Here is a 27,481-nt window from a genome sequence, read left to right as displayed (position 1 = left end):
GGGGGGTGTTTTGCCTTGTATGATGAGGGAACTGAGGTCTAACAGTCTGGACTAATCAGAGAGGTGATCACATAACTAAGTTAATGTTCTTTTTAACTAGCTCCATTGAGCATAAAGCATATTAACTCAGTTGTCACCTACAAGACCTCAGCAGCACCTCCCACCTGTGGCATGGGTGTATTTTACATGGAGTGAACTGAGGCTCAGGAGACATTAGAGGTTTGCCTAGCACTGGGGATGAGAATCAGAAGAGCAGAAAATTTAAAAGTTGTTGTCCCACCATGTCCCAACATGGTGCTGCAAGTTTGGGCCCCAGACTAGAGTTCTCAACATCTTTGGGGGTGTGGAAATCCCATGCAAATTCCAGGTCTTGTCTATCAAGAAAGCACCCTTACACAAGTGTGATCCCATTGATCCCCAAGCACTAAGCTACTTCTCCCCATCCTATAAGGTGATGTCATTAGACAAGCCTCTACACCCAGTAGATCTACAGGCATACCATGTCACTACCAAACCTTGCTTCCTGGAAAGTCTGAAGGACAGACAACATAAAACAAATAACATCAACAACAACCCAGGAGACAAATTAGAGCTGCCAGAAGAAAATTCAATAAAGAATGAATGGAGGCCAAAGGAGAGAGAGGAACAACTTGAGGCACTAACCATTCCTTGGGTGGGGACAAAGCAGGAGGGCTCTGGATTCATCTGAAACTCTTGAAACTCTTAAAACATGAGCAAGTTGAAGAGCTTTGACTAAGGGACGGTTTACAACCATAAAGCATGGAGACAGAGAACCACACAGGAAAAAAAAGAGGATTAAAATAGGGAGTATGTGACAACAGCAAAAGTGTTGACATTCTAAAACAGGCTACCAAAGTAGAAAAGGAAGGCTGAAGGTAGACAGGCAGAAGGATTTTCCAAAGTCCTGCTCAGCGTGAGGTTCTGCCTCAGGCCCTGGCAGCTGCTCCCACCCTGCCCAGCTGACCTGGAGGACTCTCTTGGTGAGGCCGGTCTTTTGCGCGAGCTGCTTCAAGTCCTTGGCATCGGGATTGTGGTTAATGGCAAAGTAAGACTTCATTGTCCGAAGCTGGTGGTGCTTGAAGGAGGTGCGCATGCGCTTTGTCTTTTGGCTGCTGGGGTAGGGCTGGTCACGATCCAGGTGTTCCGCGTCGTTCTCGTTACAACTCAGCGCTGGGAAAGGGACACAAAAGGTAAATTTTCTGACCCTGCGTGGTCTGTCAGTTCTGAGCTCCACACCCTCACTGCCCACTGACAAACGCATCTAGTCTGGGAACCCAGTTGTGTGCACACACAACGCTGAAAAAGGGATCGTAAACCCAATTTCGATGTAGAGAAAATGAAGCTCTCTGAAAAATGTGACCAGCCTAGGAAACAGTGGATTCAAACCCAGGTCTTGGATAAAACAAAACAAAACACCCGGAAGTCATTCCAAGAGTAATCAGAATGGCAGCGTGGAGACTTGTTGATGGCTTTTAGGATATCAGATGCTGCACTAAAAGGCTTTCTCTTTATCTTTTATGTGTATTTATTTTGTGTGTGGGTTAGGGGGAAGGGGTTCTGTGATTGAACTCGGGTTCTACAGACTTGGCAACAAGCCTCTTGGACCACTGAGCCAGTTTGCTAGTCCCTAAAACCTTTCTTTGCAAGTCCATAGTGGCTGGGCACTTAAAGCAACTTTTTTTAAAATAGATGTTGAGACTGTGGCTTACAAAGGCAAGCCCAGGAACAGCCTCTGAGTCTCTGATGGTGTTCATGGGCCTGCACCTTTTGTTTCCCAAGCACCCGCCAAGGAAACCCCTTAGTAGTGAAGGGCACTAGCACCCAGAAGCTGTCGACTAAGGGCTTCCCTCAACTCTCCCTCCCGGAGGACTGGGCAGACTCCAGGCTTCCAGCAGCAGGCCTACAGTTGAAAACTGCATTTTGTAGATTAATCTTCAGCACTGTCCTGTGATCTGCTCCCAGTTTCACAGAAGCAAATGGGGTTCTGGGGAGTTAGGAGAAGCTTGGCCATCTTGGGGAGAGCGAGGAGGTAGACTCTTACTAGAAGGAGAGGAAGTGGCAGGAAGATAGCAACACACGTTAGATGTCTATCTTGCATTCTGACTTTATGTGTGTCACTGTTCCCATTTTAGAGGTGAAGAAACTCAGGCCAAGGAAAGGAAGTCACACCCCCACACTAGTAAACACTGAGCTCAGAGTCAATGCTAGAGTCCCCCTGTTTCCTGCTGGAACACCTCCAGGGAAGGAGAGATAAAACCTGATTTCAGGAAGCCCACCCCATCCCAGGGCTTTACTGGGGTCTAGGGAGGGCTCTTGGTTGGGGAGCATCAGTAATTGCTCAGTTGATGAGGTCACATGGGATCCCCCAGTAAGCCCCATTTCAACCCCCTCCTTTAAGGAATCGGGGGAAAATATCTTTCACCATAGTGAAAGGCAACATAGTGCATACCTAGAATAGAGGTGTCAAAACTAGTGAATAAATGCAAACAGTGCCCAGTTAGATTTGAATTTCTGATAAACAGATAATTTTGATCATATGTCCCAAAGACTGCCCAAAAGATACTAAATTTTTATCTAAGGTTTACATGCTGCTTGGGACATTTCTAAATTATTGCCATAAATGTAGAATTAAGTGGCTATCCTGATAACACTACCTAGAACGCACCTTGGAGACCTCCCTCTCCTCTTGCCCAAATGCCACTGCTTCCCTGAAAAACTCAGACTATTTGGGTCCTACTTCCAAGTTTTAAGCCGTAAGCCAGGGGCAACACTATACCAAGGTTTATATACCAAAGTATGCAAATGCCCCTTCTCCTCCAACCAGTGTTCCCATCTAGAACACCGAGAGTGAAGAATTTAAAGGGGATCAGACCATGACTCCCACTAGCCAGCAGCACTAACCTCACTCAGGGAATGGAACCTTTTCTTTCTCCCAGTCCTCAATTCTGCCGGGGTGGGGCAGGCCTCCCCCGTGGGGAATCTCTGGGCTCATCCCTCTGCCCAGCCCCCACCTAGGGCCTCACTGCTGTTAATGAGCTCCGTGGGGATCCTGGCGCCCTGTAGGCCCAAGGGAGGTGCCCTGAGCAAGGCCTACCGTGGGGGAAGGTGGTATCCATAGAAGGGAGGGAGGGAAGGAGGGAGGGAGGGAGGGGGCAGAGATGACTGAGGTAGAAAACTAGAGAAGGAAGGGGGAGGGGCGGGAAGATGAACAGAGCCAAGGGAAAGAAGTAGGAAAACAGAGGGAGAAAATGAGAAAGCTGTGGTGACACGGGGGTAGGTGACTGGACGCGATGAATACGGAGTCCCGGAAATAAGGGGATATCCTCTGTGATGGAGAATTCTCGTGATAGAACTAATCCCGGGGCTCAAGGAGACAAGGACCCTAAGGAGAAGACTTTTCCAAACGGCTATTGGCTAGGAAGTCGAGGCCGGGCCAAGACCCTGCGAGCGGTGAAGGCTGGGGTTGGAACAGTAGGAAGCAGGATAGCAGAGGAGGCGCCCAAGCCCAGACCCTCCTCACTCGCACCCCTAAAGCCTGGGGCCATGTGAGGATTCCCCAAGATCGTGTCTGGGGAGGAGCGAGGGTCTGAGAGGAGGGAGAGGACCAGGGCTCCCCCCCTTTTTTCCTCTCAATTAGGCCGATTCAATGGAGCTAAAGAGCTCGTAAAATCATGAATAATTTACTCGTGATCTGTTATTAACCCATCGGGTTTCGAGCTCTTGTCGCTGGGACTGAACCTGTAATCAAATCTGACTTTGCCTCATTTTACTAAACACGAGACTGTAGGTTCAATTGTCTAAATAATGGATTGGAATCAAATCAGTAATTACGCCGTCAGGCGCGCGCACGTACACACACACACACACACACACACACACACACACACACACACACACACACACACACGGGCACACGGGGGTTTGGGGGAGGCATGGCCGGCCAGCGGATATGCTCGCAACTCCCGAGACCCTGTATCGGCGGAAACCGCGAGGCAAAGTGCAAGTCCGGGGCCCCACGCTGGCCCCGGCCGACCTGCAGCCCGGGTTCGGGGAGATTTGTGTACCGCCTCAGGGACGGGGGCAGCAGTCCAGGACCAGAGGGGCCTTGGGAGGAGGGCGGCCGCGGCTTCCGCCCCGGAAGGACTTTTCGACCCTGCGACCCGAAGTCTGGGTCGCCCGGTCGCCCTCCCACGGACCCCAAACCCAGGGACCCTCGCTGCGCCCCTTCCCATCAAGTGCCCAGCTCCATCTCCCTCGGCAAGACCGGCTCCCCGAGCGCGGCTCTGCAAAGTATCCCTGTGTGTCTGGCCCCTGGCTACGGGGCGTTTACACAAGCAAACTGGTGTCCTCGCAATCAGAAGCACTCGTTCCCTTTCCACACGCACTTGCCCACACACACTGCCCACAGCCTCACCCACCGGGTCCCTCGTTACAGCCCCAGCTGCCCCACGGCACACATTGCAGGCATTTCTCTCCTGCCAACTCCGGGAGAAGAAGGAGGCAAAAGACAGATCTGAAAACTGGCTGCACTCGGCAAGCAAAAAAAAATCACCCTCTCTTCCCAACTTAGTCCCGGTAGCTCCGAATAAGTGAACCGCACAGTCAGCGCCTGTGAGCCGAACGCCGCTCCTCCCTGGACTGAGAGTCCTGGCGGGTCAAGGCCCAAGACTCCCGCACGCTAGAAGAGCAGACAAACTAGAAACACTTCGGCGGAAAGAAAAGAACAGAAAGGACAGACAGGAAAGAATGTGGAGGTCAAAGAGAAAAATGAGGTAACAGAGGGGCCTCTCCGGAACCCAGCTACCAGTTATATCTTCCCGTTGCCTCCTGGGAAGAATAAGGCTGAACAATAAATAGCAAAATTAAATCTCGGAGCTTCTCACTCTTTTCGCACAATCACAACCGGGTGCTACCTGGTGTGTTGAAAAAAAAAAATCAGACCACTTCACACACCATGTACCCTAGAGGTCGCTGGGTTTGGGTAGAAAAGGGCCTGGGCCGATTCTACTCTTTATTTTAGGGCTCTAAAAAACGGCTTTTATAGCAGTACTTCGGGGAAATTTCAAATCCCTGAACCAATCACCACTTTATCACTTAGCCAACCGGGGGTTGCATTTCCCCCTCCCCAATCGGTCCCAGGACCAGCAATTTCGTTGGAGCAGAAAAAGGACCTACTCCACTTGTCCCCCATTTCCCTACCTAAGCAGTTCAGGCTATTTAAAATCATAAGGGCCCTGACTTCTTCCTTCGCCGGCCACAGGCACTCTACAGACTTGGTTGGTTTTAGTTTTGTGCACCACCACCAAACCCCCCCCCCCCAGCGCGCCCAATCTTGTGATTTAGACTAGAGGGAAAAGGAGGGAAAAAAATCTCAGCATCCGATTTGTTGTTACAGACTTAAGAGGGGGTATAACTGCAAATAAACTAGTTCGGAAGCCAGGCACGTCCCTAAACCTTCCCGGGCCCTGTGGGACCTTTAGAACCTCTGCCACCTTTTTCCTCCCCCAGAGTCAGAATTGTGAGGGGGGTACCTCAGGAAAGTGCCTCACATCAAAGAAATGTGAATCGAGACCCCCACAGCCCACTGTGAGGACCCGCCTGCTCCTGCTTCTTCGGTTGCATGCTACAAGGGGAAGGGAAATCTCGGAGACCTGGCGGTGCCCCAGGATCCAGCTGGACAGAAGGACCCAGAGCCCTTGAAAGTAACAGCTCTAAGCCTGCCGCCCTGGGGACATTCATACGACCGGGCTGTAAGCCAAACCCAACGGTGCCCACGGCCACCACCAGACTTTTCTCTTGGGACCCTCGCAGCCTAGCTCTGGTAGTCTCCCTACCCTCAGCCACTCCGCCACTCTGAGCCTGTTTGGTGTTGCCGCCTTGCTTTCTTCCCCGCACTTTCTGTAAAGCAAAGCGTGCTAGACAAACCAAAAACAATTCCTAAACGACAAGATCCTGCATCTGGATCACCAATGAACTAATGCTTTCTCACCTTCAATCGAAGGAGCATCAACTGAAAGGCAGAAGGCTAACGCCCCTTCTACCAAGCACCCTGATGCAGTAGGGCCTGCAAAGCCAGGGGCCAGAGTACCCACTGTAAGCCAAGCACACTGAAATCTTTTCCCCCAAAGTAGCCAGGGTTTTCAGACGGTCTTGCACTCACCAGCGTTGTAGGCTGCCAGATCCGCCCCAGGTCCTGGACTCTTGCGCTTTCTCGGCCTCCCTTTCTGCACAGTGCCCACGCCGTTGTAGTAGGGAAGACCAAGAGGGTTAGCCCCGGCTGCGCCCAATCCTGCACTCTTAGCCGCTGCGGCTGCGGCTGCCGCTGCCGCCACGTCGGCATGATTGAAGTGTGCCGGGTATTCGCCCTGCAGCAGTGCCTCGAAGTGCAAGCGGCAATAGACCAGGCTGTCCTTCATGCCGAAGTGGTCGCCGGTGGTCAGCATCTTGTTACACGTGGTGCATGTGAAGCAATTGAGGTGATAAACCAAGTCCCGAGCACGCATCACCATCTCTGAAGCCGAGATGCCCAGGTGGCAGCGGGCGCAGCGCTGCACAGAGAACCGCCTGTGGGGACCATGGAGGGAGGGGCTGTGGGGACAAATAGTTGGACATCCCCCCCCCCATCCCTGTACCTCTCCTTCTGGTGCTGCTGCTACTGCTGGGGGTGGGGGCTCCTCAAGATGGACAGCCTGGACTTGACTGAGGATTAGTAGAGGGGGAACTAGATTTTAACCCAGGTCTGGCCTACCTGAAATAGTTTCCCTTAACCATTTTCGCACCCACAAGAGATTCTACTTTATTCAGAACCTGAGCAAGTCTTAGGAAAGACTTTACTTAGAATGGGGAGAAACTCCCTCACTTACCCCTTCCTCAACCTTTGCCCCTGCCCTCCAGACCAGCGCCTGGGAATCCTACACACCGCTGTAATTTGGAAGAAACAGAGATGGGAAAAGAGAGAAACAGAGACAGAGACACACAGAGAGAAGACATAAATAGGCCCTAAGTCTAAAGCTGGGAGGAGAAAGAGAAACCCAGGCTCTTACTCTTTAACCCTGGCCAACTTTTCTTATCACTCCCACCCTCAAAGACCCAGAACTACTGCACTGTCCTCTCTCACTCCCTCCAGCTTGGTTTCACATCAGCCAGGCTGCCAGAGTTTTGGAGTGTCTATTTCTATCACTTCTGGTTGAGTCAAGAAACTTCTAAAGGGAAAGGAGTGTGAAGACCTCCCCTACACAAGCTGAGTTTTTAAGCACCCTAAACTCAGAGAGGAGGGTAACCAGCTTTTCTGTTCTTATACTTCATGATTCTTTCCAAGAGTACCCCAAATTGTTAATGTAGAAAGTTGTTGTCAAATTTGGTGGGTGCTGGCTTGGAGAAAGAGGGTCTTGGGTAGGACAACCTCTACTGGGAGCAAAAGAAAAGGAGATGGATGATTCAGTCCCTATGGTCAGCGGGTCTGGGCAGAATCTACCTGTAGTAGTCTTCTTTGCAGTAGATGCTGCCGTCTTTGCTGAAACAGGTGAGCTCTGACTCCAGGTTGAGTTTGCATTCACAGCACTTGAGGCAGCGCATGTGCCACTGCTTGTCCACTGCCAGCAGGTAGTATCTGTCAGAGATCTTACCCCCACAGCCAGCACACAGCGCAGCTCGGTCACTGCTGATGGACGGCATGGTCTACAAAGGGAGAAGAGAGCACTGTAAGCGGCAGTCTACAGCTGTGCACCCACCGAGAAAACCGCCCTGAGCTCCTTCCTTGGCCCAGACTAGTCTTGAAATTCACCTAGAAGGCAGTCTGGAAGGGCAGTCCATCTTTCTCCATCTAACAGGCCTAATCTGAGCAGCTAAGGGCCCAAGCTATGCACTCAGCTCCAGGAAAGCACCGAGACAAATCGCAGCTCCAATTTCCAGTTCTAAGTTGATCTCGGACCTTAGGTCTCCCTATCCCTGTCCTCCAGCCCTTAGCCCCTCTATGTCCCTGCTGCTTTTAAATATTGGAATAGAGGGGGCTCTTCCCCCAAATTCTCCAAGCGAATCCTCAAACTGTTTATTCACAGCGCTGGTTCCCAGGAAAGAGCTAAGGGATGAAGTAAGGTGAGTATTAAAACTCCTGCTGCACACACACATACACTCCTCTTCAGGGAGGCAGCAGTCAGGGTTCCTGGCCGCAAGCCTCAGTAGGCTCCGGATCTTTCAGCCAGGGCAGGTTCAGCAACTTCGGGCTCCTCTGCCACACTAGCTGGGTCCCGCTTGGGTCTTGAGAGGTTAAGAGGGACATAGGGCCACCTTCCAAGAGGTTGCAAGGCAGGCCCAATCCGAATCTTTTTTTTTTTTTTAAACCAAATTGAGGAGCAGGGGCGTTTATCCAGAAAGAAGGATTTCAGGGGAAACCGGGAGGTCACTGAACTGTGGCTCTCCCCTAAAAGGGAGAAGCTCGGGCCAGGCTTCCCACCTCCTCTGTCTCTAAAGGTCACTCTGCAGCCGCTGCTCAGCGTCTGCTAGTCGGGCCCCGGGGGAGGCTATTTGGGGCCGGGACGGCGGAGCCAGGTACAGAGAAGCCAGGCCAAAGCCTGAACTTCGAACTATTGCCTGGCCAAATTAGGCAGGCTAGGAGTACGAGGACGCGATCAACGAAAATTGCTAGCCCAGAAGTCCCAGGGCCCTGAAACTGAGCTAGGAAGAGAGCCCGACTGTCAGGAGTCTGAAAGCGACGCAAACCAGCCAGAGCCACAGGGCTCCCACCAGTTCTCCCTTTTCCTGAGGCGCCAGTAGCAGCGCCAGCAAGCCGAGTGGTGAAGGATCAGGACTGTGGACCGAAGCGCCGGGCGAGGAGAGAAGAAAGTGGCCTTCGGCTTTCACTTCCAGAGCAATGTTCTCCTCTACCCTCTGGGTCCAGATTTGGGTTTCAATCTTGACTCCCTCCTCAGCTCCAGTAGCCAGGTTTCCTTTGAGCCTGGACCCCGGGGCCTCACACCCTGTCCGAGGATCCCCAGCATCGGTCCCGTGCGTATCGAAGGACTCTCCCCAAAGTTCGGGGAGAAGAGGCACTGGCCGACCCAGATAGGTCCCAGTTCTCAGTCCCAACTCCACAGCCGCGCGCGCCTACCGTCTCCGTGTCGCCGCGGTCGATGGCGGAGCTGATGGCCGGAGCCTCGCTCTTGGCTCTGCGGTCCATCTCGTCGATGACCCCGTGCACCTCGGGGCCCGACAGACTGTGGAACAGCATCGCGGCGGGACCGGGGACGCGGCTGCCCCGAGGAAGGGCTTGCCCCCCGCCTCAGCTGCCTGGCGCTCCCGGCGTTAACCGGCCCGGTGCATCTCCACCGCGGCCCCGGCCCCGCCCGAGCTCGGCTTTGCCCCCAGGCCAGGCTCCGGGCCCCGGGCCCCCGCGGGCCAGGACGCCTCTCGCAGAGGCGTGGGGGCAGCTACATCGTGGGGTGCCTGAGCTGCGGCGCCGAAGCCAGGGTCACAAGGTCAGAGGGTGAGGTGGGGGCGGGAGACCAGGGCAGAGGTCGGCGCCCGCAGCGGGCGCTTTTACGCCGCGGGCATCGCTCACTAGGCTCCGGCGCCCAGGGCGCAAATCAGGGGCGCAAACTCTGCCTCGGGAAGCGGCGGCTGCAGTTGGGGTTCACCCAGGAGCAGTCAGGTGCTCCGGACGGCCAAGATGCCTAGACGTCTCTTTCCCCTCGGGGTGTGTTCCCAACCAAAGGCGAATTGGAGTAGGGGGTCTCTGCGAAGCCTGCGAGCTGAGCCGAACCACCCAGAGAATTGAAGAAGAGGAGGAGGAGAAGGAGGAGGAGGAGGCGGCAGAGGAGGAGGTGGAGGAGGAGAAAAAAGAGGAGGAGCAGAGTGGGAGGAGGAGCCGCGGGCCCTCTCTAAGCGCGCGCCGGGCTCAGCCTAGGTTCTGTAGTCCGCGCCAGCGCAAGCCTCCGCGCCTTTTCTACAGCCGCGCCTGACATCACGTCCTGCCGCCGTGCCATTGGTCGCGCGGAGCCCCAGGCCTTGGCAGCGCGTGCTCCGGGAAGGCGGGAGACCCAGAGGGAGGGGTGAGGCTAGAGGCGGAGAGGAACGGAGAGGAGGTGGTGGGAGCTGGTGGGCGAGTGGGCGAGGCTGTAGGAGGAGGCGGGAGGGGAAGGCGGGAGGGAGGGAGAAGGGAGAGCGCAAGGTTTGGAGTTTCTAAGCTGCTAACAGTTTCCTGTGTTTCTTCTGGAAGGAAAATTAAACCTTTCCTGTCGTTTCTATCCTAAGAAAGCGCAGCCAAAAAAAATGCTTGAGGAGGTCTCCATTCTCCCCCTTTTGCCTCTGGAACCAGGGGTGGAGGAGCAGTGAAGTGTACAAGCCTAGAATACAGTTTCAAGAACCTTAGGCTGCTTCCCGCCCAGCTCCTCTTTGGGAGCTGCTCTCCAGACTATGTGGGGGCAGCGGCGCAGGCCTCCTGGGGACCAAGCTTACGAAACGCTCGTGCACTGACTCCCATGAGCAGAGGGCCAGCCAGCATATCCTTGCTCCAAGTGAGCTAGGGACTGTTCAGTCAGGTCAGTCTTGTGGCTTCTGGATTTCCCCTTGTCTATCTAGTCTAGAAGAGTGGGGGTAAAGTAGGTCTTTAAAAAGTCAGAGAGAGAAGCAAGGAGTTCATAGTTATCCAATGTATGTGCAATGTGATCTCAAGAAAGTGACTGTTTGACTTTCTCAATGGGAAGCAAGAATGTCCCCTCCTTTGGGGTGTTTGGGTGTCATGAAAGAAAGAAAAGTTCCATGGAAAGTGCCTGGAACATAGTAGGTACTCAGCAAATTCCTTAATTATTCCCTTTTTCCTCTCCTACTCAAAACTTTCTCACTCTGGGATACACTTGGCAAAAGACCACAGGTCCATTCTCTTTCTTTGGTGCATTCCATTCCACTAGCACAGACCGCTGCCACCACACACACACACACACACACACACACACACACACACACACACCTTATGGTATCTGGGCCCACCCAGCCTCCTGGTTGCCCAAGGATCAATAATAATATAAGGCCTGCCCAGCAAATCCCAACTGCCAGCCTGGACTGAGTCTCTAGGCTGAATGTAAAGCAATGACCAAGTGTCTGGTGAACAGGCATTCAGGAAGTAAAAAGTGATTTTGAGTGGAAAAAAAAAGGAGAGGGCAAGTCAGTTACAGAGACTCTTCTGGGCCCATTAGGCAAGCTGCTTTCATACCCTGTGATGGAGAGGGTGTCATAGAAGTGTAGTCTGAAATGTCTACATGCCTGGCACAACCAAAGAGAAGTCAGGACCCCTGCAGTTTATCTCACAGGGCACTCAGTTGGGGCAGCATGAAGCCACACTTTCCACAAACTGTGCAAAGCTTTTGCACAAGAATATGTGTTACACTTGTGGTGCTCAAGTTTGTATCCATGTTCATCTTTTTTGGCAAAAATAAAGCCAGCACAAATTTTATTTTCGTTGGCAAAACCATAGGCAGCACTAATGCACAGGGGATGTCTACAGGTGCACACCACACCCAAGAAGTCATCTGTGTACTCAGGCGAGCCTCCTTAATCTTATCTGAGTCCACACCAGGCATATTTGCAAAAATTCGTCAAGTTCTACATTTGTGTGCACACACTGCACACATAATGATGTCCTAACTTGAGGCAAAGACCATCCGTGTAAAGACAGGAATGTCCACTTCACACATTCAAAGTCAGTGCCTGCATAGATTCTGAATCACAGTCACCTCTAGGAATATACAAGCATGTTATACTGGGGTACCTGGTACACTTATTTTAAAGTAGGAAATGAAATTTGAATCTGGGATTCACAAGGATTCATTAGGATGTCGCTCAAAGGGGTAGAAAACTTTTAAAAACAAGCTTAGAGTGTATGTCCTTGGTGCTGGCTGGGTTCAAGGGGCTGCTTCGTACCTTGGAAACTTGGAAGGGTGTAGAGCTACCCAGGAAACAGGGATCTATACCCATAAAGAGAGACACACCATTCGTTACCCATCTCTGACCAGCAATCCCCAACAGTCCTTGGCCTGAACTCTCCGGTCGGCCGTTGGGATCGCCACCCAGAGCGCTTCTCTATTTATCCCTCCGCGTCCTAAAGGGACGCGAAAACGTCAGTTAGAGGCTCAAGCAAATCTCCCGCAGCGGGGCGGCATCTGGGCACCCGGGCCCTGAGTTCAGAGGCCGCTAACTTTGCTAATCACTGGGGGACATCGCGCAACTGCTTTGCCCTGTTCTCGGAGACTGAGCAAGGCGGGGAACAGGCTGTAAACACAGATCCTGACACGTGAGTGACATTTACACAGTGCTAGGAGACGCAGCCGAGGGAGAGGCAGGAGGTGGGGTGGAGGAGTCAGGCAAGGACAGGTAACTGGGCTATTCACAGAGGCACGGAAGAGCGGCCCCTCGACCCCCTCCCTCGGTCAGGGGTAAAGCATCTTCAGCTTCCGGTACTCTAGGTACTCTCCGTTTTGTGGAAGGTGACAGGTGAACCGGATTCAGGTCTGGCCACTGTCGCCGCTGCCTACCTCCCCACCATCTGCTTCCCCGCAGACTAGCAGACCCGGCGCATAATGAGGTAGCAGCCTCCAGCCGGCCACCGTGACTAACTCAGAACAAAAGCTCTCCTTCCACGCCTTCTCCAACAAAAGGGCCACCAGCCCCGGCGCTCCCCAAAGGCTGCCGGGCTGCCGGCTGCCGGCTGCAGAGAGGCCGCGCGCAAACTTCCCGGGGCTCCCGGGGCTGACGGCGCCACCAAGCCGGGGCCGCTGAGGGAGGAAGCGTCCAGCGCTGGGAGAAAGTGAGGCCAGGCCCGAGGAGGGGAGAAGGGGAGGAGGGCGCTGGCCGCAGCGGAACCGGGGTGATTGATCTGCTTGCTGTTCCCGGAGCTCTGTCCCGTTATTAGAGACGGCCAAAGCAGGGCCACGCAAATACCCTCCGAATCGCCAACTAATTGACGCTGCAGGCAACTATTTCATTGTGCGCGCTGGTTTTATGTCTTCATAGCCGGTGATTGACAAGGTGTAATTAGTCATCTCACTCGGTGATAAACATGGGCACCCTCCTCCCGCGGCATCAGGCCGAGTGTACCAGCAGAGGAAGCGAGAGTTGACGCTGATATACCATTAAATCAAAATGAAGACGTTCAGAAGTGTGTGTTTGCTGTGACGCTCTCGGGGTTTATTTCTCAAATACGGCACCAACAGATTTACTTGATTTGCAAGTTAACTACAACATTAACTGGTTTTATTTATTTTGCCTCTTCCTTCCTCTTCCTAGGCAGGGATGTTACTCTTGGAGTATGTGAAGACAGTTTGCTTTTTGACAAGCGAGCAAGCGGGCGCCCAGATTTCTGCAGCCTTTGGAGTCTCCCGGGAGGGAAAGGCAGATAGAGCAAACCTCGGACTAGGGAGCCGCCCGGAAGGGCTCCGAGCAGGGGAACCGCCCCTCTCGGCCCCAGACTCTCCAGCCTGGGGCTCAGGGCTTGGATAGTACCAAAGAATTGCTCAAACTCTGAGGATGGAGCTGGGATTTAGGGCTTCAGAAACCTCTCGAATGACAACTGTGGGGAAGAAAGAGGCTTTGCCAACATATCTTTCCGGCCTCACAGCGGAAAGGACTGTTCTCTTGAAGCTGTTTGCGGCAGTCATAGGGCCAGTGGCCCATCGCTGTTGACCCTGTTCCCTGTGTAAAGCATAACTTCTCCAGGCTTGCTTGTACCACTCAGCAAATTACACTCCTTACTAACTAAAATGGGTCTTGCTCAGGAAAAATATTTCTCTTTCTCTGTCTGTCTGTCTGTTACTGATACTGAAGCTGGTTACTTATTTCAGAAACCTGGATGCTTACATTTTAAGAGGGAGGAGACCTGACCTGTTTTGAAAGCATCAACTAAACAAATCCACCAACATCTGAAAATCAGTCTCCAGGCTAAGCCCTGCGAACCTTTTGAAGACCCCATTGGGGAAGGCTTCCTGCACTTTCCCTTCTTTCTAACCTCTGCTTCTTGCTTATAGAGCAGAGAAGTGAAATGATGATTTCCCCCACCAGGCAAAGGAATGTGGAGAGCAGGAAGCACCAGGAAAAGGCGGGTGAGGGTCACAGGGATGGTAGAAAAGCCCTCCACCTAAATATCCTCTATTCCCAGGCTTGTAGGGGAGGTGCTTGTTCTGGGAAGGGGGGAGTCTGCTTTATGCTGATGGGCAAGGTTGTTTGTAGCCGCAAATCTACTCAGACATGGCTCTTTCTCTATGAAATCAGCTCATCGCTTTGGTCATACCACACTAGAGATCTGCTGATCACCAGTATTGACAATATAAGTCAATGAGACCTTCATTATTTCCAAGAGGAGCCCCATGTCTGTGACATTAGAACAGAGAAGTAGCTTGGCGCATGATAAGCAGATAGGAGCCCAATTCTTCCTCCTCTTCTCCCTAAAACAACGCGAACAATTCTGAAATTACCTCCCTGGGCATCAGCTAAGAAGGTTGGGGCACTAACCAGGGCTCTCTCTTGTCTCCTCTCCTCTCTCTCTCTCTCTCTCTCTCTCTCTCTCTCTCTCTCTCTCTCTCTCCTGTTAAATGCACTGAACTTAAAATGAAACACGAAGTGTGAATTTCAGGTTTGAACCTGAAGCATTAGGAAACATGAAGGCTGGTGGCTCTGTCCCCCTCTCCCGCCTTTCAGTAGCAGGTATTAATATTGTATTAAATGTTATGAGAAAGTAAAGGCTGCGGAGAGAAATGTGCTCAGATGCAATTTTGTCAAGGTTTTTATCTATGATTATGGTTCCAGATGTAGAAACTCCCGGAGGAGGAAAATGAGGGGCTGCTGGCATGTGACATGTGTTTTAAGGTGTTTGGCAGTGTTTCTCAAAGTGGTGACAAAATGTTCAATTTTATTACAGGGAATTGGTAAGAGAAATAGGAATTCTAGGTCAGACATTGTTCACCTTCAGCAAAAACAATTTACCATTATTGATTAGGGTGTGGAAAGTTTTATCTGGGCCTTCTTCAAATCACACTGCCAACAATATAAATCTGTCAGATCAAACTATTCTTAAAGAATAATTGCAACAAAATACACAATAGCTAATTGCATTCCCCCCGTCTTCAGCTAATTTCCACAAAAAGGTATATCCTGCCCTGAAATAAAAAGGAAAGTGAATATTGCAACAAGAGGTTTTCCTTGTATTTCATGTGCTACAACTATAGCTTGTACCTAGGTGGTCAGTTCTTTTTAATCTAGTCCAGAATAACAACCAGTTCTAGAAAGGACATTTTACTACCCTCTGCTCTGCAAATCTTTCACACACACACACACACACACACACACAGAGAGAGAGAGAGAGAGAGAGAGAGAGAGAGAGAGAGAGAGAGAGAGAGCTATAAATTTTCTCACACAAGGAACCAAAGTTGCTTAAATGAGAAATCAGGAGTACTCTGCTGGAGAAAGTAGGGTGGTGGCAATGGGGGAGAAAGTAGATAAAGCACCAGGTAGCTGGCAACCCTTCTACTTCCACACACTTGATACTGGAAATATTTCCCACCAGTCTTTCTTTATTCAAAAGCATCTCTTCCTCCCTCTCAGAATGCAAGGCACCCTAAACTCCATTTTGAACACAAGTTTCTCTATAAATCTTTTATAAGCTTCACATACAGCAGCATTAATAGATTCTGGTGTCCAGCCATGGGTCACTAGCCTGAAGGTGGGGTTGGTAAATATTTCCATAGAAAAGAAAGAGGTTTTGCCTCAAGATTCTGGGCCTGGTTTCTCCCTGGATTCCCCCAACAAAGTCTGAGAGAATGTACCCACAAACTGACACTTCTGCTACTGTCATCCTACCCCCAGCACAACAGTTCAACCCACCCTTTCTGTCTTCCTAGCTGAGACACACTGCTTTGGATTCTCCAGCTTCGACATGGTTTTACCATCACAGGTCATACGAGGCTTCAACCCAAACTATGCCTTCCTTATGAATCCAGACACTTTCTCTTTTTAGTGTGGATCCAGGCATTTTTCCAATTGGAAAAGTGAACTTGGAAGAGAAAATGGCTAACATGACTATCGTCTTATCCAGAGCTCTTAGCAAGATCCTTTCCCATCCCCAGCTCAACTTTCCCCAGGTCTGATTAGCTGTCCAGAGAAGTTGCTATTGTCTCTTTAGGTGAGAAATGAGTCATTTCCCACAGATGCTTCAGTTGAAGCCCAGCCCCTAGGCACCTCCCCCAACATTTTATTCTTCCATTAATTAAAACAACTAATGTCCCATTTTTTATCTTTGCATGAATGGAAATCATTAGAGCCCTTGCAGGTATATGGGAAATTCTGTTTGCTTAAGTATTCACACTTTGATTTCCTATAGACTCATTTTTTCAAGCATAAAGAGATTCAAATAAAACAAAAACAAAATCTCTGACACTTTGCTATGAAATATCAAAACTAGTTCGCAATGAGCTCACAAGGATCTCTGGTCAGAAGAAATGTTCAGAGAGCCCTATACTAGCACCAAAGCTGACCCTTCAAAAAGGGGGTCCTAGACAGTTAAGACAGACATTCATAGGTTGGCAGACTCGGGTTTTTAATTTGTGCTTGCTTGGAGTTAGATGAGCTCATCCAAACTGACTTTCAAACCACTGTGTCACCCTCAAAAGTGAATAAAAAAGAAAGAAAAGAAAAGAAGAAAAAAAAGGCAGGGGACAATTGGGTCTTGAAACTTCCCCATCAGTTGACCAGTTCAGCACACATCTCCATTTCTGGGAGCAGCCATAATTAGAGCGATCTATTTTGCATTTACTTCTCTTTGCAAGCAGTACATTATCCACTCTTCCCATGCTTATTAAACAGTGCCACCTGCACCAGATCCAGCAATGCTCTCCCATCAGTCAGGCCGTGGCTAAGGGTCCCAGATCATATATTACCATTAACTGAAGCCCGGTTGAGCCATTGATGGTGAGTAAAGACAGCAGTTTCTAGGACCTGTTTATAAAATCTTTTCAGAAAAAAAATGAATTCCTCAAATTGTCGTCTTTTATAAACCTGCTTCATTTTCTCTATATAGTAATCCAAGCAGCAATTATCAAGTTGTTTAATTAATGAACTATCTTCTGCATGTCACCAAGGTTCCTCCAGCACCAATGTTCATAGGTACTAGCCAACTCTGAAGCTGACCACCTTGATAGCCCTAATGGCATAAAATAGGATTTGAGGAGTCCAAGACAAGGCTAAGAAGCAAAGAACAATTTTCAGGAAAACAAACATGAATCCAGAGGAAGGGATAGGCAGAAGACAGCAAGGCAGAAGCAGAGAAGAGAGAGAAGGGACGAATCTGCATAGACTGGCTAAGAAAGGCACAGGAAGTTTCTAGCAAATATAGGACTGTTTCTGACATTCAAATCCAAAATTGATGATTTACATGGTTTTAAGAGCCTCAAACCTCATTGTGGCTCATTCTTTTAAAAAGCTTCCTGCTTTGTTCCAAATACTGCTTATCGTTGGTATTGTCAACAGCTCTGCATCTGGGAGAGATTAATTAAGTGATAGGTCAGACACAATGAGGTGAAAGGGCATGTCCACCCAATCAGGGCTGATTCATCCATTTCAGGGTGGATCAACTTATTTTTTTTTTTGAGACACACACACACACACACACACACACACAGACACACAGAGAGGGGGGGGGACGATTTTAGTTCCATCTCAGGGGGGTTATCCATAGGGGATGTCTGAGCTCCTCTGGTGAGGATGCACAGCTGGAAAAGAAGATTTTGCAGACAGAAAAAAAAAAAATCTAAAACTCTCCACCCTGTCTTTTTAAGGTATGAAACGAATCCCAACTATCAATCCTGTCTGCTGCTGAAGTTTTCCAGTCTGGGTGAGAGCACATTTTTGTAAATATGATTATCTTACAAAATAGCTAATTGGATGGTTATAAATAAGATTGCTATATAACAATAAAAATTTAAAAGTTAATTTTCACTCCCTTCTCCTCTTCCTAAATGTTTGATGCAAGGCAACTCTTTCTCTCAAGCCCACTTTTAATTTCTAGGGGCAAAATGAGAGAAAAACAGGGAAAAGAAAGGGACTAGAAGAGGCAGAAGAGGGAATAAAGGAGGGAAAAGGGGAGGGTCTGGGTGGTGTGGACGATATTTTTCCAAACCAACTAGAGATTATCTTCAAACCTTCATCCTCCACTCCTCCACACCTTTCTAAATAAATCTATAGATTAATGAGAAATTAGTTAATGGGGGAAATTCATGTTGTTAGTTAGCTTGGTTCCTAAGCAGAAAGGGTGGAGGACCTTAGATCCTACCCCCCAAAATGGTTCCCTCCCCATTTCTTCCTTGGTGCATCAGTGTGGATCAAAACTGGTTGCAAAATTGTGTGTGTGTGTGTGTGTGTGTGTGTGCAACAGAGAGATGGATTGACAGACAGACTGATATAAACTCTGAGCCTGTGAACAAGGCTGGGTCAGATTAAAGTAAATTGCTCTGGGCAGACTCCAAATAAGAGATTTGGAATATTTTTACTTCATTCTTGAACATGTCTGCTAATAAAATTCCCATTTTCTAAGGTTTTTTTCTTTTCTTTTTTTTCCAGATGAGTGTTAAGCAACCGTAGGGATGTTATTCAATTGACTAGCCATTTCCCTTTGCCAGAGAAACTGAATGCTAGTTTCTTAGTTATCCAATTATTTAAATCATCTGGGATCTATCTATAGTTCTAAAACTGAGCAGAAATACTTAACAGTCTGATCAATAGCCATTGACCGTCAACACACCTCACACCCTAACATGCACAGCTTGATCATGTATATTTGATCATTGAAAAATTCAAAGCATCTTTAGCAGTAAGTATATCAAGCCTCCCATAAAACAGTTTGTCTCTGTCTCTTTCGGTGGTCTTAAAAAAGAGTATGAGCTTCTCTCTCTCCTGCATCCATCTATCCATCCATTCACACACACACACACACACACACACACACACACACACACAGAGAGAGAGAGAGAGAGAGAGAGAGAGAGAGAGAGAGAGAGAGAGAGAGCTCCTGGAGAATTTATTGCTCATATATTTGATGAAGAACATGGTGATTAACTGCAAGGCTGTACATCTGGGCAGCACTTCATATCCATTGCAATAATAAAACACTTTCCCCCCCACATTTTAGCAGAAGAAAGGCTTAGTCCTGCTCATAGATTCAGAGGACCCCAGAGTCTCTGTGTGCGAAACCTCCTTGTTATAAATCCTGCCTTCCTCTTAAGTGATGGCACACACAATTGCACCAAGGGGCACTAAGTTTACTATGCAAAAGCATTGCAAGAAAAGCTGGTTCCTTCTCAAACCATGCAACGATTTAAAATATATACAGCTGGTTCTTCCACCCCCAATCTGCTTGGCAGCAAACTAGGGCAAGAATCCAAGGACCTGTCCTGTAAAGGGCCACAGAATCCTCAGGGCCGGTTTCCTGAGCATGTGCCACTGTGATCTAGTGACCCCACAAGGAGCCGTTTGCATAGAATTTCCTCATATTCAGGGTTCAGAAAACTGTTTTTAAGTTTCTCCATAAGGGAACCCACAGATCCATTCAAATTACTCTAGGGATGTGACCCAAAGAATACATCTGGCAAACCTGCTTTGAGTGAGTTCCCATTACAAATTCTTAGAACCTCAATACCAGAGACCACCCCAACCCCCAACCTGGAAAAAAAATTACCTGCAGAACCTCCCATCTCCGGAGTCCCCTGCTCTGTATTGCAAACTGTGATCAGCACAAATTAGTCGGGGACCCTTCTTTCTAAAAGCAGCAGCATCTGGGCCGAGGCTCCCGCCTTTAAAGGAGGGGGGGGACTTCATATGATAATACGTGTAATATGATATGGAATGACAGAATGCATGACAGTTGCCCATAATACAGAGAAGTCAGTCAAAGGACAGAGGGGACATTTGGATAATTACCATCCATTGGCTAGTCAATCACTCGAACACAGAGAAACTGCACAAAACCCACAATGGAGTTGGGAAACAAAAGAGACCCGAGCCAGACTCAGGATTAACCGGTCTAAAGCGATCTAAATGCTTTTGTGTCTGAAGAACTGAGGCTCCCGGGTTGTCCCCCCACCTCATCCCAGGGAACTAATTGCTGGGATCAGAGATAAGGCTCTCTCCTTCCTTTCCGAGTTCTCTTTGTAGATTGCTCACCACTCAATGAAAAACAAATGATTCTGTGTGTTCATTAAACTACTTTAAAGTTAAGGGGTGCAGGAGGGAAGCTAGGTGTAGCTCCCTGTCCTAAGGTTGAAAGGCTTCCCCCTTGGAAGGTGCTAGAACAGGCTCCCTTGGTCTTAATTCTTTGTCTGAGGATAAAGTCTTTCCTTCTTGCCCCTTGGAAGCGAATGCTCCTGCACCTGACTGAGGCTGGGCAGCTGTCTTCTTTCTGGCAGAGATGGACGGCTGGTACCCGGCTTTGAGTGAAAAGTCTCTCTGCGTTGCCCCCACACCAGAAAAACACCAGGTCCCAAGTTAAAGACTCGAACTGCATATCTAATTAAGTGGGGGCAAAGGGGTAACAGAAAAGAGCGTGTAGTCTTCAACATGGGAGGGTCCTGCTGACGGAGTGGTCAGAGAGAAATACTTTTTAATATGAGGGGTGAAAAAGAAGGAACAAACATTTCTAAACCGGGAAGGAGAGAAAATAGGCTTTTTGGGAAAAGGAATAGTGACCCACTTCTTGCCTAGGGAAAGGAAAAGAAACGGGTTGATTCCTCTAGAGACATCAGGAAACGGTGACTTCAGACCAGGAGATGGTAGAGAGAGAGAGGAAGAGAATTCCTTAAAAGACGTGGACACTAGAGCTCCGTACATACTGAAAGCCAGACACTTCACTCCCACGACTGGTAACTATCACCCAGTTCTTTCCAGGATCTCAATCCACAATTCATCTCGTGCCCCTGGCAGGCCCTGGCAGGTTTCCGGCTAGTGGCAGCCGAAGATTCTATGCCGACCTGAGGGTGCCCGCGGTGACCCAGCCCAGCGCCTTGCAAGTAGCCCTCCCGGACCCTGCGCCTCTTACCTTGGTGAGCCCTCGGCAGCGGGTGTGGCAGACTCTGCGGACAGCCTCGGGCCAGGGCCGGGGCGCGGGGGGCGTAGGTGCAGGACTGGGGGGCAGCAGCAGGGTGAGCACTGGCGGGACTGGCACGGTGCCCAGAGGGGGAGATCGGGAGGAGGGCAGCCCCGGGGCCTGGCGATGCCCGCAGGAGACCGGAGAGGGGCGCCGAGGAGCGAGCCGGGGGACCAGGGGCTCCCTCCTGGGGCCGGCGGGGCGCTCCAGCCTGAGGGGCCAGCCCGGGAGTCCGGGCGGCACAGCAATCGGAGAGGCTGCTGGCTCGCCTGGGCTGACAAATCAATCAGGGCCCGCGGAGCCCCGTGAGCTGCCACTCGGGCTGCGGCGCGCCGTCCCCGCGAGCCCCGCGCTGCCAGCTGACGGCCGCCTTGAGTGGGTTCGGACAGACCACGGTCATTAGGCTGCGGGTTCTGGCGGGGCCTGCCGGGCCGGCGGGAGCGCCGGGAGGAGGCGACCGCGCCGCAGAGTCCTGGCCTGGGCGCGCCCCGCCCGCTGCCGTCCTGTGCCCGCTGGGCTCCTCGCTCCTCGCTCCCCGCCTCCCGCCCCCCCCCCCCCCCCCGCCCCGTCACCGGCTTTGCTGGCCCCGCTCCCCGTTTGGCTCGACCCGCCTCCCTCTGTCTCCATCCATCCCCGGCAGCATCTGTAGATCTCTTGTCTAGTCTCCTGTCCTCTCTGGAACCCTCCCTGTGTTCCCAGATCTTCTTCTCTGCCCCTCTCTTTCCCAAGGTAGGACTGTCTCTCTTACCCCTCGCCTCTTGCTCATTCTCACCATTTTCTCCCTTCCTGACATTTCTTCGACCCCCACCCCCAACTCGTTACCACTTTCTCCCTCTGCTCTGAAAGATTCTTTCCTGTCTCTGTTTGGAACAGAGGTCCCCAGAATCCAACTCATTTTCTTGTCCTGGGACCCCAAACAGGTCGCCCCAACCCCTCAGTTCAGTTCATTTCGAGGGGGGGGGGTTTTGAAGCAGAGTATGGAAGCAGGATATCCCAGGGTCTCTGGATCCCCTCCTGAACCTCATACATTAGCAAATGCAGCAGCCACCGTGGCAGCTGCTTGGCGACCAGGGCACCCTGAGACCAATTTAGCAGGGAGCCTCAAGGGTTTTCTTCTGGGGTCTCCAAAACCCCTCCTGAATAGTAACTATGGTTTCTTAACCCCAGCTCCAGAATTTGGTTGGGTACACCCCAGAGCTGCCTCTGATATCCCTCCCTGGCTGTGTCACCTGCTGGTTCTTTCTTACCAGGCCCTCTGATTGGCTTTTAAGTACCAAGAGGTGCTTCCTAGATGTGTGTGTCTTCAGAGTCAAACCGATGTGAGTTCGGAATGACTTACTTGGGCAGGACACACCTTCCCAAGCTCGTTTCCTCATCCAGGAGATAGAAACAATTACCACTTTTCTTTTGGTGTTATGAGTTAGATTATTCGTGGTTTGTTTAATGTGCCAGTCTCTGGATGCTTTCCATCCTGCCCTTGCTTATTCAGGTTCTATGGAAGGGATGGCAGCTGACAGGGCAGGTGTGGTTTCTGCCTTTATGCACTGGCTCCTGACTGGTGAAGCAAACTGGAGTACAAAATACATATTGTGAGAGCAGAAAGAGTGTGATGGGACCAAGTGTCCTGGGTAACTGATCTGGAGGGAAGGACTTTCTCATGTTGTGGTCCTCAAAGCTGAGATTTGAAGCAGAGACCAGGGGATACAGTCAGCTAGAAGGGGATGCTAAAGTAATGGGTGAAGGATGTGTTCTAGGCATAGACAGAAATGCCATGGCCAGAAACCCACATGTGGGAGGAGAATGAGGCAGAAGAGGTGGTCCAGGCTGAGGGGGTGGGTCCTATGGATCTTATGTAGGAATCTGAACCTCAGTGGTGGGAACTACCTACAATAATATTAATCTTCAGTTCAACCACTTCAGTCCAGTTTCCTATTTCTGAACTGGAAGAAGCCAGGTCCAGCAAGACATGCCATTGCCATTTGCTTTTGGTCTCTTAAGGAGGTTACCATCTCTTGTCCTCCACCACCCTGTCCTAAGCACTGTCCACCTCAAAGTGTCATCTCTTTCTTCACCTAAGCGACCTGCCCAAGAGCACAAAGCCAGCGTTAATTCTCTTTGTCATCCCCTCAGGTACACAGAAGTTGTCCTCAAAAAGCTCTCTATCCAATAACTAGTGGCCAGCCGGGAATCATCTACTGTGTGACAGGTTATGTGTTGGGCATTGTCCCTGCCCTCACAAGACAGTGATAGACACTTTGGAACACAGGACATCGATGACCAGTATGAGAGAGTCTCACAGGGTGCTTGAGACTGGAAGTTCTCTGAAGGTAGGCCAGCCTTGAATTGATTAACATACTAATCCCACAGGGTGTGCTACTAATGTTCCTGGCAAAAGGCAGACACTTAGTAACACATACAGAGAGGATGAAAACAAAATAAAGCTTCCACGCAGAGGGTTGAAAAGGAAGCAGGACTCAAATAAGCCACGGAGGAGACTTGCCTACGAATAAGTAGCCAGCAGCAGGCAAAAGGTCTTTAGAGAGCATGGAAGCTCTTCTTTAGTGCCAGGTAAGTAGGCTTCAGGCACTTCGTGCAGTAACCTCTGCCAGCCTTCAGGGCATCCCTGCCTCTTGGGCACGGTTACCTTCCCTTTTCTGATAAACTGCTAGGGTCCGGAAAGGTGAGCTCCCCTGACCCAGAGTCCTGCACGGCCTGTATTAGGGTTTGAACCCAGGCCTGCTGGTTCCTTTTCGCTAAAAGAAGCAAAAGAAAGAGAAAGCAGAGTGAAGAAAGAGACAGCTGAGAACAAAAGAAAGACGGTAGTGAAGGAGTTAGCTCCGCAAGTAATATTTCTACTTAAAAACAATTCCCATTTCCCAGCCCTGCGGAGGCAGGCACGGCGGATCTGAGGCAAGGCCGGCCCTCTGACTCGCAGGAGCCTGCCGAGGGGCCCCGAGAGCTGCTTCAAAGCCGGCCTCTTCGGCACAAGCGCTTTTAAACTTCACACGGGGAAACTTTCCAGGGCTGACTTTCTGCACTTTGTTTCCAAATCAAGAGATGGGGAAGTCCCTCTCAGCCCAGCGGGGAGGAGAGTTAACTTGCCCTGGGGTCTGGGCTTGGCGAGGGACTCCCCAGGCTGGGCGACCTGGCCCTCCCCGTACACACAGATGGGGGTGGCGATCTGTCCTCTGTTTGTAGTAGAGAATCGGGATGTGGACTGCCCCTGGTCTCTTAGGGGTGATGAGGCCTCTCTTCCCCGCCCACATCTGTTTCTTCCCAGGTTCCCCTGGTGACAAAGTGGGACCTTCTCAGGAGGACCATAATATTCTGTCTTCTTTACACAGCACCAGCTTCAAAACTGGATCGTTCTGCCTGCCGTCCTCTGATCGCCATGTCCAGAGGCAGCAAGGGTCTTTCTAAGCCCCGACTCCTTCTAATTTTTGGAATACAGATTTGGTTTTTGGATGTACATCAAGAGGCTGGCTCCGTGCATTTTAATTAAGCTGTCTTTTTTTCATTTATTACTAATACACTCCTCTTAACTATGATTTATTTGTTAAACAAAGCACCATAAGCCGTCACTTATTCATCTTAATTTCAACAAAATTAAAGTAGTCGCTGTTAGATTGCACCTAATTGCACTTGCAATGAAAAGAACGGAGATGTTAATCAAAATAAATTGAAGATAAACAATAAAATCATTACATCTTTGCGATGGTAAGTGTAACTAATCAGTTTTGACTTGGAGCGACTAAACAGGAATAATGAATGTGTCACTGAAGGTTGGTTCATTAAGAGAAGCCACAGAGACCTGGTCCTTGGGGCATCTGGCAGACACCCTGTCCATGTGTCCCTGAGGGTTCTTGCCCCTTGGGTTGGGCAAAGGGGCTCCAAGGAGCAATGGGAGCCAGTGGGTAGCTCTTAGAGTGGATGTAACGGGTGGAGGGGCTCTGAATCTGTCCCATCACAGAAAGGTTCTCTCATTCTGTTAAGGTAACAAGAGATCCTAGACCCATTCCTGGACATACCGGGCAGCATACCATACATAACATGCCAAGAAGGGAACAAATTGAGTTAGAAGAGAGATAGGGAACAGTCATGCCAAGGGTACAAACAGGGAGACACACCCCGGGCGATGCAGGAGAGAGGGCAATGAAGATAGTAAGGGACCATGAAAAAGGAAGGAAAATCGAAGCAGTCCCTCCTCCCAGGGGTGAGGAAGAAGGAAGCAGGTGGCCGTCACAAATAGAGGCAAATGGAGCAAGTGTTCAGGAAGTCTCAGAATTTCAGGATCTTCAGGAGTCCAGGAAGGAACATGACTGTGGTGATAGGACCTGCAGCCTGGGGATGATACAGAGCTCTGAGTAGAAGAGGCAGGTGGCCACCTTGTGTCACAGACTAACAGGTCCTTTCTCAGTGTGTGTGGATCTAGCAGCAGAGCTAAAGAGAGGTCAGCTTCCATTGTATCCTTCAATGTTCCTTGGCCACACCCTATTTTCAGACTCAGAATCTCCAGAAGATGAGCTACCTTGGGAAACTGAAGATTTGGACACCTCCATGGGATTGGAAACAGCTAGGGGAAGCAATCCAAATAAAAAAGCATTAAAATATTTGGATTTGAGTAGAGCTGGAATCAAACCTCAGACCTAGACACCATTCGACCATTGAGCCCTAAGGTATGTCTTTTCAAAAAATATCTGTCTTGTGCTTAGCTCTGAGCTTTACATGGAAAATGCACAGATAAATTAGCTATGATGTCTCTGTGCCCCAGTTTCCTCATTTTTGTCCCATTTATTAACTGACTGCATTTGTTTACCATAAGAATTGCTTGCTTGCTTGCTTGATTTTATAGGGTCTTGCTGTGTAGCTCAGTCTGGCCTTGCACTCACAATCCTTTCTCGCCCTCCTGAATACAGGGTAATAGGCATAAGCCACCATGCCCAGCTTAAAACAGTGCATGTTTGTAAAGGCTCAGAATTCTGTTGAGCTCTTGGAATAGGAGTTATATATTTGTTAAATAAAAGTTAAGTGAATTCATGCTCTGATAAGATGTATGTCCCAGCAGAGGAAACTGAGTGATTAACAGTCAGTTTAATCCAACAAGTTAAGGATCATAATAGATGTTTTGAGGCCCAGAGTGGAAAAGAATACTCCCGTTGAGTAAATATTCTAAGAAATCAGAATTAATCAGATAAGGTTGAAGGGAAAGAAGAAAGAATGTGGTCAGAAGTAGCCATGTGGGCAAAGGCAGATGGCAAAAACATAGCAATATGCTTGGGAGGTTGAGCAAATCAGAGTGATTTAGTAGAGATCAAGGACTTGTATCTTGATCTCTTTGGCTGGGGCCACTGAGAACATCAGAGAACATCCGGGGAGACACTGTTGATTATTTTTAAACTTTACTGATATTATTTGAAGTATTGCTTCCAATTGTTATGCTTGAAAGGAAAGGTGAAACTTCTTGTGTTAAGTCTACTCCTTTCCTCTCTTCCTCCCTCAGTGCTTTTGGTAGAGGTTAAGTCCTTCCTGATAAGGGAGGGAACACGTGACCCAGACCTAAGCCAATCAGTGCATCCCATTCCAGTGGCTACAGTGATTGGAGGAGGGATGGTAATTCCACCCAATGGGAGCTGAGCCAGAGCTTTGGCTTGAGGACCCGGGAGAAGTCTTTAATCCTTTCTGCGGGTCTCTAATCTGACAGGATTTAGGCTTTGGAGCTGCTGTCACCATTTCAGGACCATGGGGATTCTGAGACCAAAGCCAGCACCGCAGAAGGCAGCGCACTGAAGCAAAAAGAGCCCCAGTGACATCGTTTGAGCCCTAGATCCAGCCAAGATGAAGGCAGCCCTAGCCCCTGGCCCTTTTGGTTTCACAAGCCAATAAATTCCTTTTTGTTCAAGCCAGTTTGGGTTAGGTTTTCTGTCACTTGGAACAGAGTACAGGCTTCAGACAAGAACGTGACATAATCGTGTGTTTTAGTAACACGGCTCTGGCAGCCACAGTTAGGCACAGGGGCCTAAGGGAGCAAGCTGTGAGGCAGTGAGACCATTCCAAAGAGGGCTTATGACAAAGAGTAGACAGAGCCGGGAATGGCATAGTTTATCACCGTGTTTTGTGGGGCTCAAAACACGGGAACAAATTTTCCTGTTTGGGGTGTGTACAAATGCCGCCCCCCTCCCTGAGGGGAAGAAGGGAGTTGGAACTCAAATATCTACTGCTGAGCTACATCCCCAGCTCTTGGTTCTATGTATCTCAAGCTGGTCTGGAACTCGAGATCCTCCTGTCTCACTCCACTGAGTGTTCAGGGAGAGGTTTTCCTATGTAATTTTGACAGGTAGTGCTCTGATT

The 27,481-nt window shown here is 49.9% G+C and overlaps 1 protein-coding gene and 1 long non-coding RNA gene across 5 annotated transcripts in view; one reads left to right on the top strand and one right to left on the bottom strand.

Annotated features, from left to right (window-relative positions):
• Window positions 1-21,592, bottom strand: part of Lhx2 (LIM homeobox 2) — a 28,324-nt gene extending 6,732 nt beyond the window's left edge. Inside the window, exons 1-4 of one of the 4 annotated variants that reach the window (XM_048429180.3) lie at window positions 21,086-21,592; window positions 7,496-7,698; window positions 6,182-6,609; window positions 986-1,191 (exon numbers count right to left, since the gene is read on the bottom strand). In XM_048429180.3, coding sequence (XP_048285137.1) covers window positions 986-1,191; window positions 6,182-6,609; window positions 7,496-7,695 — 834 coding nt within the window. In that variant the 5' untranslated portion in view covers window positions 7,696-7,698; window positions 21,086-21,592. Of the gene's footprint in view, window positions 1-985; window positions 1,192-6,177; window positions 6,610-7,495; window positions 7,699-9,127; window positions 9,937-21,085 lie in introns of those variants that run through there. The other 3 variants (XM_048429178.3, XM_048429179.3, XM_085681274.2) reach the window with 3 other exon arrangements.
• Window positions 21,593-24,442: 2,850 nt separating this feature from the next.
• LOC146890467 (uncharacterized) lies at window positions 24,443-27,032 on the top strand. Its single transcript, XR_014998759.2, has 3 exons — window positions 24,443-24,850; window positions 25,635-25,809; window positions 26,835-27,032. It is a non-coding gene; the product is annotated as an uncharacterized LOC146890467 (long non-coding RNA).
• The last annotated feature ends 449 nt before the right edge of the window (window positions 27,033-27,481 follow it).

The sequence above is a fragment of the Myodes glareolus genome, chromosome 21 (assembly GCF_982192425.1).
Source record: "Myodes glareolus chromosome 21, mMyoGla1.1, whole genome shotgun sequence".
Lineage (NCBI taxonomy): Eukaryota > Metazoa > Chordata > Mammalia > Rodentia > Cricetidae > Myodes > Myodes glareolus.
Note: the sequence above shows the minus strand (reverse complement) of the source record. Positions and strands in the feature narration are given on the sequence as shown.